At 34.7% G+C, this 16,908-nt stretch overlaps 1 protein-coding gene across 1 annotated transcript in view; it reads left to right on the top strand.

The window, feature by feature from the left end:
- The window catches only part of LOC106457997 (protein inturned-like), a 103,494-nt gene that overhangs the window by 68,564 nt on the left and 18,022 nt on the right, over positions 1-16,908 (top strand). Inside the window, exons 10-14 of the mRNA XM_022384116.1 lie at positions 2,696-2,758; positions 3,134-3,355; positions 8,871-8,920; positions 13,370-13,471; positions 14,596-14,786. Of these exons, the coding sequence (XP_022239824.1) occupies positions 2,696-2,758; positions 3,134-3,355; positions 8,871-8,920; positions 13,370-13,471; positions 14,596-14,786 (628 nt within the window). The remainder of the gene's footprint in view (positions 1-2,695; positions 2,759-3,133; positions 3,356-8,870; positions 8,921-13,369; positions 13,472-14,595; positions 14,787-16,908) is intronic.

Genomic DNA, 16,908 nt, shown 5'->3' with positions numbered 1-16,908 from the left:
TTTTTGTTCTCTCCGATGGACAAGGCGACCCGGATGCTGCTCAGTTGTTTCCTTGCCGTGTTTCCTGAACTGCACAATGATTCTGTTGACTGTCGAAAGCGGGATTCCTAAATTCTGAGAAATATGCGGCTGACTTATTCCAAGTTGACTGCTTGACCAACTATCCTTCCTCTAACAAAATCTGACAATTCGAGAGAACCTTGAGTTCTAGGCATGTTGTAGCACAAGATAATTAGTGTGCGGACCATTTTCATTTATATAGTGCTCTGTGAACACAAATTAATTAGCATAAATCAGTTAAATGACGACAAATTAGGTGTCTATTTACTTGTGACCACTCAGTGTAGATAAGCTTGGCTGTAAAAAACACAATTATTACTTTATTGGAGAGTTTCTTGTGATTTTTAATCCTTAGTAATTGTCTATATGAATTATAAGCTGCGAAATTCTTCTTTTGGGAAATTTCAATAACTTTCATAAACAGAAATTTATATAAATGAAATTATCGTTTTTACAATTTTTTTTTTATTTAAATTTCAAGTAGAGGTGTATATCTGTCCAGAAATGTTATGTAGAGTTAAAGAAAAAAAAACTAAGAAGATTGCCATAATACTTCGTAGAAAAATCTCATTTTTACTGAAGGTTTCGCCTAACGACTAGTCCAAGAGCGTATTTCTGGAAATTACGGCACTCTACTCGTAGTCTACTGGTCGCGGGATCGAAACCCGTTGGTGAACTTGCTAATTCTTTCAGGCATGGGGCATTATATTGTGAGGTTCAATCCCACTACTTCTTACTAAAGAGTTGGCGGTGAGTGATATTGACTAGCTGTTTCCCTCTAGTCTATCACTTCAAAATGAGGGACGGCTTAGCGCAGGTAGTCCTGTGGTAGCTTTTCACAAAATTCAACAAACAAATCATCAGGATCGTTCTGTACAATTTCTCAAGTTTAATATGTATAGAGTACCGAAGTATTCAACGGATTTTTCTGAGATCACATGATCAATTTGATCATTTCCATGTTTGTCTTACTTTGTTTCGTGAGTCGAGTGTGGCTTATTGGTTAACGTGTCCGGACTGTGAATCAGATGGTTCATGTCTCATGGCCGTGCAATGGTTGAAGTGAAGGTGGGACTAGCCTCCTCCAGCTAAGAAAATCATTACGGAGAGCTTCACCAGATTTAAGGGATCAAGGAGAGTTGAAACAGCTAACTAATCACACGTAGGTGGTACGATTCTGGTTGTCAGCAAAACCTGTTGATTTTTTTCTCTCTGATATACAGTATATACATTATACACCCACTCCTCCCGATATCCATTTTAATCACTGGAGCCATGGATTCGTCATATGGATGATGGTCAGATCTCAATATTCCATTGGATAAAGGTAGTACAAGAGTTGACTGGTGCTTTTGACTACCAACTTTCCTTCTAGTATATCAAAAATGAAAATTAGAATTTGTTTGTTTCTAGTTAAGCACAAAGCTACACAATGGGCTATCTGTGCTCTGCCCACCTTGGGTATGGAAACCCTGTTTCTAGCAGACATACCTCTGTGTCACTGGGGGACAGAAGTAGAAGTATTATCTAGTCTAATTTTAGAGAGCTAAAAAAACTTTAACGAATAAGGTTAAAAAATACGCTCCGTTGGAGTGGAATTTATCAAAAGTCTCAAGAGACTTTCGTTTTCAGTTTTTTTTTGTTGTTTTTTTTCTTTCTCTAGCTTAACGTCACTGGAAGAATTTCTAGTTAAGATTAGATCCTTCAGCTCCAAAGAAAAACCAAATGAGGCAATTGGTGGATTGCCAAAGAAATCGTAATAGATCGCAGTAACACATCTTACAAAAATTATTGTTGCCTTACATCAGTGACAGAGAAGTTGGTACTTCCAACTGACGTGATAAATCAGGGGGGCAAAAATTAGGAACGTTTATGTTAAGAAAGTCATTTTGTGACGTTGGGGCCCCCCAGTGGCACAGCGGCATGTCTGCGGACTTACAACGCTAGAAATCGGGTTCCGATACCCGTGGTGGGCAGGGCACAGATAGCCCATTGTGCAGCTTTGTGCTTAATTACAAACAAACAAATTTGTGACGTTGGGCAAAAATTCTAAATAAAAAATTCTTTTAGCGCTACTATAATTAAGCAATGATGATTAAAGAGAAATGTGATTAATTAGGCGTTCTCATTGTTTAGATTGGAACGTGTTTTTTGTAAGTTTTAATTGATTTTTGGAGCATGACTGGTGTAATTGCACATTAGCTATGTCGAAAATATCAATTTTATGTTGATTATTTAAGACCTTTCGTAAAATATAAAAATTCCAACGGTTTTCATTATATGGATTTGTAGTCATAATAATAAACCTAAGACTTGAGTTTAATTCTAAATGTTCAAAACTTAATATGGACTTACAAAACGGGAAATGCGTGATTAGGCTGTCTGTATAGATGTAAATGAATAAAAACCTTGTAACCCAAGCGCTTTCGAAAGGTGGATCTTTCTTCTTCAGGGGCAAACTGAAGAAGAAAGGTCCACCTTTCGAAAGCGTTCGGATTATAGGGTTTTTATTCATTTCTATCAAGACTTCTTGAACCTACGTGTTTTTCTAACATGAGTGTATAGATGTAAACATAAAACATATCTATACCTTGTGTTGTCTTACTTACCTGTGTCTGATTTTTAATCCCTACAGTCTGAAGCCTTATATGATAGTCAGAGACTGTACAGCATCCTGGGATCCTGCGTATTCTATAAGGTAACTTTTAAAATGTTTACTATCAGAGTGTATTAAATACAAAATCCAAAACCTTGCCTGTCTTTAGTGTATTTTTGTAACCAACTATATTTTAGGTTGTTATTTACACATAACGTACTCTAGATGTATCCACTGTGTCACTTATTTCTTACTGTTCTTATGCGTACACAATTACTGAACTGTATATCTGCTCTGTTTCTGATACTGACAGTATTATTGTGTGTGTTTTTCAAAGGTTCTAATCACTACTTCAGTTTTAGGTTATCCGTCATGTGAGTTCATCTTGTTTTTTGCATTTCTCAGTTGCAGGATAACGATTACCAACATATGACGTAACTGTTATGAACTAGAAAGGAATTTTCTGCATTTTTGTAGGGCTATTTGCTAGGCAACCATCTTCCCAAAGAGGACCTGATGGATATTTACCTGTTTGTTCTGCACTATCAGCTGCTAAGCCTTATAGCTCAAGAACCTGTAGCTCAACTAGTGGTGTGGCGTGAGGTCTTCCCCAGTAGGAGGTTCCACAATCAACAGGAAGCAGAAACAGAAGAATTCAGGGAGCCAGATGGTCGATGGTTTCTCCTAGTGGTTGCTCTTGTAAGTGTGCCAAATAAAAAACATACTGTAATAATTAATTCCATTAGAGCTTAGAAATCAGAAACACATTACTCATTGCAGTATATTTTTTTTACTGTATGGAACACACTATGTAACCTTTGTTATAGCTTTGAAAATTGTTATAATAGCCACATGTGAGTTTAGAATTATATATATATATATATACCACTAGGAAGGAAGAATATTCCTCCTGAAACTTCCCAAAGTTTACCAATTTCAAGGAACATATAAGTAATGAAATATTAAAACTTTTTTCTTATTCGGTATTTAAAAATATACCTGGCACTGGAAGAATTATTTGTCTATAAACGTCGTAGTGAAAGAGTTAAGTAAAAAACGGCATAATACAAAATAAACTTATGCATTTAAATAATTATAAACACACATGCATGCATATAAGTATAGGGTTGAGTACGTTATACCAAAGCGATTTTGAATGCAAAATTCAACAAGATACTTGACAACCACGGGCGATATAAAGTCGTGGTGGAACGGAATTTATCAGAGCTATATTTTGACATTTACAATATGTTAGGCGTTTCGTAGGTAGTGTGATGCCACACAAAATTCATCGCTTTTAAGAAGAGTATGTAACAGCCATTTTCGCTAAAATATTTATGTATTAACAATGTAAATATGTATTTAGACCGGGGATTTAGAACTTCCAAGAAGTAAATATCCTTGTACATAAGAACGACTGCCTCGACTGCACTTTTCTGCCTCTTTTTTGGTCAAGCTTGATTTATTTATTTCAGTTAACTATGAAATGTGAGGTTAGGGTATACTACGAAGTGGGGGTGGTAGTACTTGCCCCGTCATTTTTCAAGGCCTGTACGCTAGTGTTGCGTACTAATGCCTGGGACACATGGTCGGTTTTTGCCACTAACCTTTGCGTTCATTGATTCTCACCTGTTACAAGACGTCGCACTTTCTTTATCACGGCTGGGATATGACTTGTTGCAGGTCCCCTTTTGTATGGTCCTAGGTCCCCAAATCGATCCGTCCCCAAATCGATTCATGTTCTTTTTTTTTCCTACAACGTCGGTAAAGTTCTTTGTGAGCCAATCAAAATTAAGATCATTCAGGAAATGAATTTGTGGCGTATTCATAGAGTAATTATTAGTTAAAATCAGTTAGATTAACAACTTCTAATATATAGAAAAGCCAGTGCGTTTTGGTAACATTACGTTCCAACAATGGCTTTTATGTCATGTTGCTTAGCAACATAAGTATAACCTAACATTGTTGTTAGTCTATGTATAAAATAAAATGTATAAACAAAACTGGAAAATTATTTGTTGATTTCGTAATTAAGAGTCTCCGTTGATAAAGAGTTTTTTTTATTAAAAACGTTGGTGATATTACAGAACATAGCTTAATTCAGAAGTGATTTAGGTTTAAAATTGAATCGATATTTTTACTTTTATGATAAATTTTATGCACTTGGCTCTAGGCTAGTTGATCCTACACTAAGTCTTTACTTTAGGCTTATTATACCAACACTCACTACACTTTCACGGCACCCCCGTCACTAAAAGTGTAATGGGCAAACAGTAATCGAATTGTTCTATCTGGATAAATGTGTTTTGGCTTTTATGACTCCTCCTATTTGAGTAGTCAGGAGAAATCAAGCGTGACGTGACATACACTGGTTGTTATATAGGTTAGGTAATCAAGAAGGATCTCCGTCTGGAAAACTGGCATCACACATGTATACAAGTAGCTTTCACGAAATATCCGTTCAACCGTTATATTCTTCAAACAGCTGGAAAATGAAACGGGTATTCACACTATTCCATAGAAAGACACACTGTTGAAGTCGCTGTACACAGTGCCTGTGAATTCCTTTGCGATGTGATCGGACTGTTGAAACCGGTATTGGGAATCCGTCGTCCTTGTACACTAGATAGATTATATAGACACTGAAAGCTTTACTATAGAGCCTTTTGCAATGGAAACTACATTACATAGCTATTGTCAAGGGGCATGGTCGTCAGGCTCAAACGTGGCGACATGTACTGTAACGACGTGGTGATGCCCCTAAATCGTTTCTATATAACGCATTTAACCCCGATTTGTATGTATATTTATATTGCATAACGTTTTGAACGTTTGAGCTATATTTGATATTGATTTCCTATAGCACAAAAATAACAGTAAAATAACATTGTATAACCATTCAGGTTCAAGGGCATAATGTTACGTAACATCGAGATATACATCACGTAATTATGCAGTTATTAAAGAAACAGTTTTATTGTATCATTAATTTTGAACCTTTTGAATGATTAATTTTACATAATTATTGAAATCCCGTATTACTTTATTCCTAGGGTAGCACAATTTGTGGTGAAGGTAAAATATGTAAATAAAAAAACATGTTTTTATATTACATTATGACTGTTCCTAGGGTAGCACAATTTGTGGTGAAGGTAAAATATGTAAATAAAAAAACATGTTTTTATATTACATTATGACTGTTCCTAGGGTAGCACAATTTGTGGTGAAGGTAAAATATGTAAATAAAAAAACATGTTTTTATATTACATTATAACGATGTTACTGTACCAGTAGTTTATTGTGAATTTAACATACTGCAGTAATACGTATTCTAGCTCGTATACACCTTACAAACTTAAGCGTTTTTAATAGACAGCAGCTAAGGTTGAAATCAAAATTTTTATGGCAATAACTACACTATAGGCTAGCATTTGATCGACCCCCCTCAGTGACACAACGGAATGTCTGCGGACTTAGAACGCTAGAAACCGGGTTTCAATACTCGTTGTGGGCAGTGTAGATTTGTGCTTATCATCAAACAAACCAAGGCATTTGGCCCAAACCTCATTATTCACCTGTGTATACAGTTTAAGATATATGTCACACCAACTACACAACTGAACTGGACATGTCACATAACATGCTGCTCAGCTTGAAAATATCGAACCTAAAGTTTTACACTATGTCAGTGTGCATGTTCACTGACTTACAATTTACAGCATGATCACAACTGATTTGTTTACTGTATAGGTCAGCGCAGCTGTAGGCTTATGTTGATTTTTATCTCAAGAACTTGAAACAGGAACCTGTGGATACCCCCCCCCCACACTCCTTTTCTAGTTTCACACAGCTGACGCACGTTTATGTATTTTTAATATTTCAGAGTTTCTCGCTACATACATGGAATAATAATAATACATGTAAACTAACATGAAATAATGGATTCAGGACCTATTCCATTACTACAGTCAGATAAGTATGACCTACATAATCTGTTAGCATGTCGTAGGGTGACCTTCGTATGATGTTAAGCTACCATTAAATAACGACACACGCATTAGATTTATTATTTAAACTACAAACCTCGTATGCCTTTTCGTAGTTTACGAAACAAAAGCATAAGAAACTGACAATACTTTCACGAATATTACGACTAATCTACAGTTTTTTAGTATATTTTAATCAAAACCCAAGTGAGTTAACTTGTATTATGAAAATAACCTGAAAACATGGTCACCAACACTGTGTAAGTTAGACTTTAAACAGGGTTTTTAATGGAAACTAATAACTCCAGTTTGTTTTTATAAGACTTACGACACGTTTAAATATTCTTTATTTTTATGACACAATCTAATCAAAGACAACCTTCAAGAATATACAGAAAACCCTTATAATGTATAGTGTTGAATAGGCTGGGTGTACCTAGTGTTTAGCATGGCGGCTTGCGAATTCATGGTTCGAAACTTTTCGATTCGCAACTGAACGCGCATTACAAACTTGCAGTCAGTCCCATTAATCTGGTGATGATGAATGTTGCTGGCTGGCTGGCTAGGCTGTAGTTGCAAAATAATGGTAGCTTATTCCTGAATCTAGCTAGGGGTCTGTCACCAACAGCTGTTTGGCCCACGTGCGCAGAAAGGGCTGCTCAGGTTCATAATTCCAATCCCACTGGCTTAATTGTTTGTAACCAAAATGTTCTAATGTTCCATTCTAAATAAGAGGCGCTTTGAGTAACTAGAAGTTGGAAATAGGAAATGAAACACATTCAAATAGGAAAACAAGTCGTGTTAGACCTGTCTAGATATACATAGCTTATTTTCGGTTAAACCAAGAGGGATATGCTGTCATTTTAAGCTATGGGTGCATTATAAAAGTGACAATCAATCCCTTAACATGGATGGTGGGTAGTAGAGAGTTGCTGATTGGCTGCTTTCCCTCTGGTAAATAGTTCAAAATTAGGGATGGTGGTGGATAGCCTTAACAGTCTTGCCACAAATACAAGTATAAAGAACTCGTACAACTTGCAATGTTAAAATAGATAGTCTTATGTAAGACTGTAATGACACAACCTTGAATTAAAATCTAAAATAGCTTTATTCATAGAACATTTTAACTACTCTTCGTTAGGCTTAACAGGATCTACGAGTTTTGATAAGTAAACTCCAAAAAGCACGTGTTCAAGTAGTGTGTCTTCATAGTAACCAATGGGATTAACCAAGGCTAGCTTGAAACATTATTTTACAACAGCAACAAGGCTAAATGAAATATAGTTCAATGAAATAACAACGCTAAACTAAAGGGCACCGTAGTTATTTATTTAAATATGATGTACATTGTTCAGGTGTTTAGAAGAATACAAAGTAAATTATTTAAAATATGTAAGAAAGTTTTAAAGCTCATTCAGGAAACTGGATAAAACCAAAGGGAACTCAAGAAATGATATTGATTAGATAAAAGAAGATTGTTCTTAATTCTATGGGATGTTGACTGCTCAGTTTTAAAATTAATGTACAATGTATACAGTGTGCATATAAAAGTGGTTGACTACGGGTTGACCCTGTGGTAGATCTCTGGATTTCGGAGTTGATGAGCCGGTTTCGAATCTTTGGGATACCACAAAATATTTCTCCCACTTTAAGCCATGGTTGCATTATAAGAGTGACAGGCAATCCCTTAACGTGGTTGGTAGGGTGCTACTAGTTTCCTTTCCCTCTGGTTAGTAGTTAAAAAAGTTATGCAGATGAAAATAAAAAATGGCTTTTGTTTATGTTTAACCATTTTCTCACGCGCATAATATAATGAAATTAAAATAATAACTCTAGTCCAAATTAAATGAATTCTGAGCATAAATCTCGCTATCACTCTATGTACTTAAGATACACATGTATCTTATAGATACAAACATGCGGTAAAACAATACAATGTATCTCTTTATTAATCACAACCACATGTACTTTGGGGAAACAAGAACAATTTATTTTGTCGTGTACTTAAAACTGAGGAAGTGAATTGTTGTTGTAGTACAACCATGAGTATTTACACTCACTAAGCGTTTACGAACAATTTTTGAAAAAATCGTAAACCTACATTCGTATTTACATGGTACTTAACTTTTGCCTTAGATATTCAGCCGTAAAACATAACCTGGTTATCTGAATTTATGTGATTAGATAATGTTTCAATATTTTGAGCTATATTTGTTTTTATGTTACAGCGACATAGCTTACTGGGTGTTCTTCTAGAAGCTGGAGGTTGTGCAGTCAGGTATGTTTGACACAATATGTTGAATGTTCTTCTAGGAGACAAAGGTTGTTCAGACAGGTGATTTGTGACACAATACGCTGTTTCCTAGAAGCTGAAGGTTGTTCAGTCAGGTAGGTATGACACAATATGTTGAATGTTCTTATAGGAGACAAAGGTTGTTCAGACAGGTGATTTGTGACACAATACGTTGTTTCCTAGAAGCTGAAGGTTGTTCAGTCAGGTAGGTATGACACAATATGTTGAATGCTCTTCTAGGAGACAAAGGTTGTTCAGACAGGTGATTTGTGACACAATACGCTGTTTCCTAGAAGCTGAAGGTTGTTCAGTCAGGTAGGTATGACACAATATGTTGAATGTTCTTCTAGGAGACAAAGATTGTTCAAACAGGTGATTTGGGACACAATACGTTGTTTCCTAGAAGCTGAAAGTTGTTCAGTCAGGTAGGTATGACTCAATATGTTGAAATTTCAAATATAGGAGCCAAAGTGTATTTAGAGGGTGAGCTGTGACACAGTACATTGGGTGTTCTATAAGTTGTGACACAAAATTTGAAGAGATGATGTAGAAGAAACAGGTTCTTCAGCAAACTATCCATTTCCATAGTTTATTGGGTGCTTCTTCTAGAAGCCCCAATATGTTCAAAACGAACTGGTATAACATGAGAAATCAACAAATTGTCGAATTCTGTAAAGCAAGTAGATAAACTGTAATTCTTAAAAGTAAAAGATAAAGTGAAATTTATTATTTTTGAATGCTAAACCATAACACACCAAGCTATGAACATGGAACTGCTAGGCAACAACATCCTCCTTCTGGAGTGCCTGTAGCAACACCTCGATTCAGATAATAGGAGTTACACAACCAGTAATCTTAACGAAACTTTCATGAAAAACTGGAGTATTTCATTACTGTTTTGTTTGTTTGTTTGTTGTTGTTTTTTTTGGGGGGGGGTGTTAACTTGTTCCAGTGTCTCTTGTAATTAAGGCCGTAAAGGGGTCCAACTGATGTCATTAAATCTGCCAAGGATGGGTTTTCTAAGGTTGATGTCTGGTAAAAATACTGACCAATTTATTCTCGCAGCAGTTCTTGTAAGCTGGACAGTGATGGTACTGCACTGTGGAGAAGAAGAAAGGCTTGACATGGTTGCTAGAATCTCGTCCTTGTAACGCACAAAATTCAAATATCATTAGTGATGACGTACAGATCAGGACCTCCAACAGAAATACTTTCGTTAGTTCAATATTTAAACTCAAGGGTAGACGTGGGTGGATGCCGTCCATCGTCTATTCCCGAGGAAACATTTTTTTTGTAAACCTATCAACATTAATATTTGTCTTGAATAGTTGTTTTGGAAGATTTAAATTGCTATTTTACCTGTGTATTTGGTAACCCTCTACACTTCACTCACAACTTTGTACAAGTCTAATCTTGCTTTGAATATTAGCTGTCCCCTCGAATTTGTCATTCTCGGCGCCTGTGTTCCAAACGTAGAGGTTTGCCTTGACTTCCAACATGGCCGTCATCAGCTTAGTTCCAAGAGTTAATCTAAAGGAGCGCTGTTATAGAAAAATTAATATAATTGAGGTGCTCTTGAATCGTAATAAAAGTTTATTTGTATGTTTTGTGCAATTCCATATAGAGCTTGCTTCTCGCCTGGGATACAAAGTTTAGCAATTTGTAAATTTAAAAACGTTATATTTCTTACACATATTGTAACGAACTTTACGGTGTTTTTAATTTTGCACCATGGACATGAAAAAACACTGTTTATAATCATGTTTCATATTGTTTTTGTTTTTTTAACCCATCAAGTTTATTACACGGGTAGCCATTTTAGAAATTAAGAACGGTAAATGTCACGAACAGATGAACTTTGAGCGTTTTCACACGAAGATGTTATATGAAACATATCATTAATTACTGTGGTTGGAGTCGAGCGTGAACTGTGGTTCTTGGGCTTCTCCCCTTGAGATGTGAATTATTAATGAAAGTGCGCTGAGCAACAGCTGGTATTAGCAGTGATAAACTGTCTGACACAACATTTTGCTGTCAAACTTGTCCGACACTCCCCCTTTTTTTTTCGTTTTTCCTCCAACGTTTTATAAATGTTGTATAAATTTATACGAATACCAATTAATCCTTTCGTGACTTAGATCTTATTTTCTTCACCAACTATTTTAAGTGATTGAATATCGATTTTCGTCTTGAGGCAAAACATAGTTATTTAACCTTTTCATGCCGTCCCCCTAGTGGCTCAGCGGTAAGTCTGAGAATTTATAATGCTAAAAATCGGGTATCGTTACCCGCTGTGGGCAAAACACAGATAGCCCATGGTGTAGCTTTGTGCTTTACGAAAGAAAAATAAATCATGTCATTGTGGTTATTAAAGTTATCAGAACGCAAGGCATAGCATTGTAGCAGACTACGTGTACTGAATCCACAATACCTTTGGAACTTTAAATATTGTCTGCATGCTTTGCATTAATGTGTTTTGTTTTTTCGTTGAGAAAGATAAAAATGCTTATGTTCTCTTACAATTTTAATTTTATTCTATCTTTCTGTTTGTGCATATTTAAAGTTCGTGTTTTGCTGCATTTCTCGCCTTTTATGCTTCCTGCTGCTGGACGTTAGCTTCTGTTACGAACCATTTTTGTTCAGTTGTTTCCTTGTTTTTAGCAAAATAAACCATTTGGACCAGTTGTGTTGAAGGTTAAAAGAATGTTGTTTTTTCATAAGTTCTTTTTTTTTATGTTGTTGTTTCAAAATTTACAGTTTATGACACAGAACAGGCCGTTATGCTGATTGGGAACATGCAGTGCAACCAGTACCTCCTCGTTTCTTTAATGTACTATTTACGCGCCATTATAAGCTCGAAAGTTCGTTTAATGCTTATGACCGATATATTTCGAGTTATTATCCCGTTTGTTAACAACCAGATTCTCAGTTAATATAATTTGTGTAATACAGTGAAGGGATGGTTTGTCAAATATCCGTCATCACCTATCCCCCATGTGAGTTAGCAGTAAGATTACGGATTTATAACGCTAAAATCCAGAGTTCGATTCCCATTATGTAATTTTGTACTAAAACAACAACAACAACTTGTTGAATAACGATATGATTATTGAAGTAAAATAACAAGCTTTATTTTTCTTCAATATTCTGCCTCTGTTGACAGAATGATAAACTGTGACAGGGGAAGACAGTTGACAGAAATAACTTTTATATCATCCATATAACAACAGGTAATTGATAATTTTCAGATGAGGTAATAATTATAATAATGTATCATATAACAAAGAGATACGTGTGTTTGTTTAACGTTTAATCTGTATGGTAGTTAACTTTAACCTAACAGACAAATTAGAAAAGTGGGTTTAGATCTGTTTGTTGTTAATCACAAAGATACACAATTAGCTATCTGTGGTTTGTCCACCATGGGTATCAAAGCATGTTTCCTAGCATTATAAGCTCTCTAACTTACAGAGGAGCCACCAGAGGGCAACTTTAGAAGGATAGATTGTATGCCCCAGTACCTTATGAACAAAGCAATAGGTATGAGGCAAAGTACAGTTTGGTTCAGTAAAGTGTTAAATGCATACCTGATCTCTGAAATAGAAACTTCCAAAAATGGGTAAAATGAGTCGATAAGTTTATATTTTTTCAGAGATTATATCTGCTATTTCATCTTCCTTTGTGAAGAATGTTGTTTTCTACTGAGAGTTGACTTATTGTTTACTATCATAACATGTTGTTGCTAAAATCGTTTTTCTGCTTCTTACCATATATACTTTTTCTCATACTACTGAGATTATCTACCATAGTGAAAGAATGTCCATCATGTTTACTTGACACGATCTATCTCGTTTCTGTTTGTTACCCTATAAACATTTTCTCATATCTCGGAGTTTATCTGCTGTAGCAAGAGAATGTCCATCATGTTTAGTTGACACAATCTAGCCTGGTTTTATCTGTTACACTATAAAAATATATGTTTGTTACAATTTAACATTTTCTTTTGTAACAGATTTTTACTGTCATGAGCAAAAGAACATCTGTTATGTTTAATTGATACTGTTTATTATGTTGACTTTTTGGATAATTGATACTTGAAACTATCGGTACTTGGTGAAACTCCATAATTACAGATGAAGACATCTTTACTGGCAAAACCATGGTCGTGAATAAATGATGTATTTATGAAACATACAATTGTCTTGTTTTACCTAATTTTGTTTTTCGTACATTTTCTCTTACAATGAGTTTACTGTAACAAAAGAACATCTATCATGTTTGATGGTTACAACTTGTTTTCTTTTATTTCATTTAACCTTTCTGTTACTGCGGGTCCTGAGCTCGAGAAAGTAAGAACATTCATCATATTTAAGTTATATAATTAACTTTATTTTCCACAACTTTCTTTATTACCCTGAATTCCTCGTTCTGTAGAGCCGAAGGACACCCATCACCAGATCCATTCTATGTGAACCAAGCCCGTAACACCGTGTTACAAGTGGAATCTCTTGGTGTCACAGTTGAAGCTGACCGATGGTAAGAGTTACATATTGACAACACTACATTTTCACCATAGTTCTCTTGTCTGTCTTTAATTATTAAATTGCAATACACTTACTGAATGTCTTTGGGATATTCTAAATAAATTGGTAAAATTGTTCTTATGAGTGTTAGTATAGTTAACTTTGAGTTTTTATGATATCATACATTGTACTTAGAAACAAATATGGTGATTGTTTTGTGTCCTTACCTTAGTATCACCTAGATATTCACAGTATCATATATGTTGTGTTTATTATGATACCTTGTAACATGAGAGGGATGTTTCATGCTGGAGGTGGCTGAACATAAAATGACCTGATTGGTTCTAATAAAGCACATATTCGATTCTTAGATACTCCTTTGATTCTTGGAACTAGATTTGTTTTACATGAATGTTGATTTTTTTATTGCAGGAACGTGCTAAATGTTTACAACAGAAAATAAGTAATAGCATTTTCTGTCAGAAATCGTGTCACTTTTACTGTGATGTATAATCTATAGGTATATAAATACAACCTCTTTTATATATATATTTCAGTTTGTCATAAAATGGTTACAATGTAGTATGTAAGTAGATATAACTCAACTAACTTTTTTTTTCTGTGCCAGTGGTAAGTAATGGTATATTTCTAACCAAAAGTGATGTTATTGGTAAAGATTACATGTTTTTCCAATTTGATAAGTGATTATAGTACAATTTGGGCAGCAGTAACATTGCTTACGCTTTTTCCATTTTATTTCAGTCCTAGTCAAAGTTGATTATTCTGTGAAATATCTATTTGTTACATTTTAAGTTCTGATAAGTTTTTAGTGAGATGACAAAGCTATGGGAATAAATTGACATTAGGGATAATTTTAATAATATCCTTTTATAAGAACATGCTGGGGGAGATGAAAAACTCAGTATGTGTGTGTTAAATGAAGGTTTAATATTCGAACATAACTTGAAGATTTTATTGTCATTAATCTAAGCCGAATGCAACTGTTACTGTAGATTTTGATAAGATTCAGAATTTTACAATATATATCATTTTAGATTATTACTATTCTTAATTGCACATCACATATTTATGTTAAAGTTCTTCTTAAAACAAAATATATCATTTGTGTCTTCACAGTGTGGAATCACCTACAGCTCCACCTTTGGCATCACCAGAGAATTTTCTAACCAAGGCTAAGAACCCCAAGAAGGACCAATCAAAAGAACAGAATTCAGCAAATTTTAAAGGATCACCAATCAAAAGCCTCTACCAGAAATCTTTGAGTCAGTCTAATCTTTACTTCTCTGGAACAATTTCTCAAGGACAGGGTACATATCTCCTGATAACTTGATGATTAAAAAAAATTTAGTTCCTTAACTTGTCACTAGGTGTGCCAGCATCTGTGTATTCACAAACTTGTGTTTCTTCTTTGGTTTTAAATTACTATTTTGGTTTGCATCTTATGCACAGTATTACACTATTAAGTATAAAAAGCTTATTTTGAATCTTAACAAATTGCATAATTATTGTCATTCTCTTGCCTAACTATATGAAATTACAAGAAAGCATGGATACCTCAAGTTTTTCCAGACTGTCAACAGATATTTCCTTCCAATTATGCTGCACATTCTCCCAATATTACTTTTTACTGGTAACACAAAGTTTTATTTAATTAGCATCGGAACTTTGAACTGATCATTTCATAATTTTAACATCACCAGCTCTTTCCTCTTATTCATCAGGACAGTATCTTTTTTATCACTACACTGGTAATTTCAAAGATGAATTCCTGCTGCTGTTGATCTTCTAACTACATTTGTATTCTGAATTTCCACTTCTGTTGGTGATTGTAACTCCATGTGTATTCAGAATTTCTGCAGCTGTTGGTGTATCCTGTCTGGATGTTTTCCTTCGATATCCTTTCTTCTTAGTAGACTTGAAATACTGGTTCTACACATACTAATGTTTTTTGTGGAATCAAACTCTTCAAAACACTACTTTTTTTAGCTACATACTATTAATTTTTTCATATTCTCATTTAAAGCAATAATTTGGGCTCTTTTTCTTCTATTTAATTCAATTTTTTAACAGTTTCAGCTGTGTTGAAACTTATAAAATCTATGGATGGTCTGGTTATTTAATGCAATTAACTCGGTTGAAACAAGAACGTTAGTGATTTGAATTACGTGTGAAAAGTAGATGTCTCACTATGAAAACGTGGATCACTGGATCAAGTTCGCTCAGTCTATTCTTAACGGTTCCCACTAGTTAATGTGTAATTATATCGTGATTATGTCATTAACTGTTTTTCTTATAAACATAGAACAGTATAGCACAGAGATTCGTAGCAAGAAATACACCATTGGCGTCGCGCAAAGACATTGTGTGAACATTAAATAAGCAGTTCGTAAAATCCCTCGTTGTAATTAACGAGCGACCTCAGTGGCGACACGTGGTAATGACATTGTAATTTACAAGGCTTCCGCCTCGCCTGTTCGAAAGGCGCAAATATATGCACTGATATTAGTAAGTTTGCACTTGTATGTTAATAACATTTACGTGTACTGTCCCTTACGTGGAGCTACGTAGGACAGGCGTAATATGTGAGCTCATTATTAAACGCCTAGTACATCTTTGCAAGTCTTGATGTTATTGTATAGTTACCATGGTAACAAAAAAAAATGATCAGGAAAACTAATATATTTCTAGGTTTAAAAACAATTCACCTGTATCTCGTGTTCATCATTTCTTATATAGAGATTTCGGATTTTGTCATATATTTTCTGAATTCGAGTTTATGTACGACTTGCATCACCAAGAAACCAAAAAAAAAAACGTTTTCAACCAGCATGCAAATATTTATTGGTTCAGTTTTTAGCGTAAGGAATGATCACCAAGCGGAGAAAATTCGAATTTGAAGTGGTTCAAAGAAATTTGAAAACTTGATATTTTACACATAAATAGAATGGTGCTTATGGAGATGGAGTTTAATACGGCTATAAAGTTTTTGTTTATTTTAAATAACCCTAATAAAGACGAGAAACTCAAGTTACCATCCAGGTATTTGTTACTTTTCGAACATTGTTATACTAAGGGAATTTCGTTACTTTGTTTCATAAAATCAAGAATTTATACACTTGACATTTAAGTTAACTTTTAACGTGAATTCATCATTTAAATGTTTCAGTCCCCCAGTGGCACAGCGGTATGTCTGTGGACTTGCATAGCTAGAAACCGGGTTTTGATACCAGAGGTGGCCAGAGCACATATAGCCCATTGTGTAGCTTTGTGCTTAACTTCAAACAAAACGAAAACAATAATTTTTCAGTATGCTTATATAACAGTTAAGGTAGTATTTTCTTAACAGTGGTATAGGTGGCGCTACAAAGTTGTAATAAATTTCGTTTTATTTTCTTTGTTTTTTTTTGTAGGTGCATATACCGACATATT

This window comes from Limulus polyphemus, unplaced genomic scaffold, assembly GCF_000517525.1.
Source record: "Limulus polyphemus unplaced genomic scaffold, Limulus_polyphemus-2.1.2 Scaffold402, whole genome shotgun sequence".
NCBI lineage: Eukaryota > Metazoa > Arthropoda > Merostomata > Xiphosura > Limulidae > Limulus > Limulus polyphemus.
The sequence above is the reverse complement of the archived record's forward strand: the minus strand, read 5'-3'. Positions and strand labels throughout refer to the sequence as shown.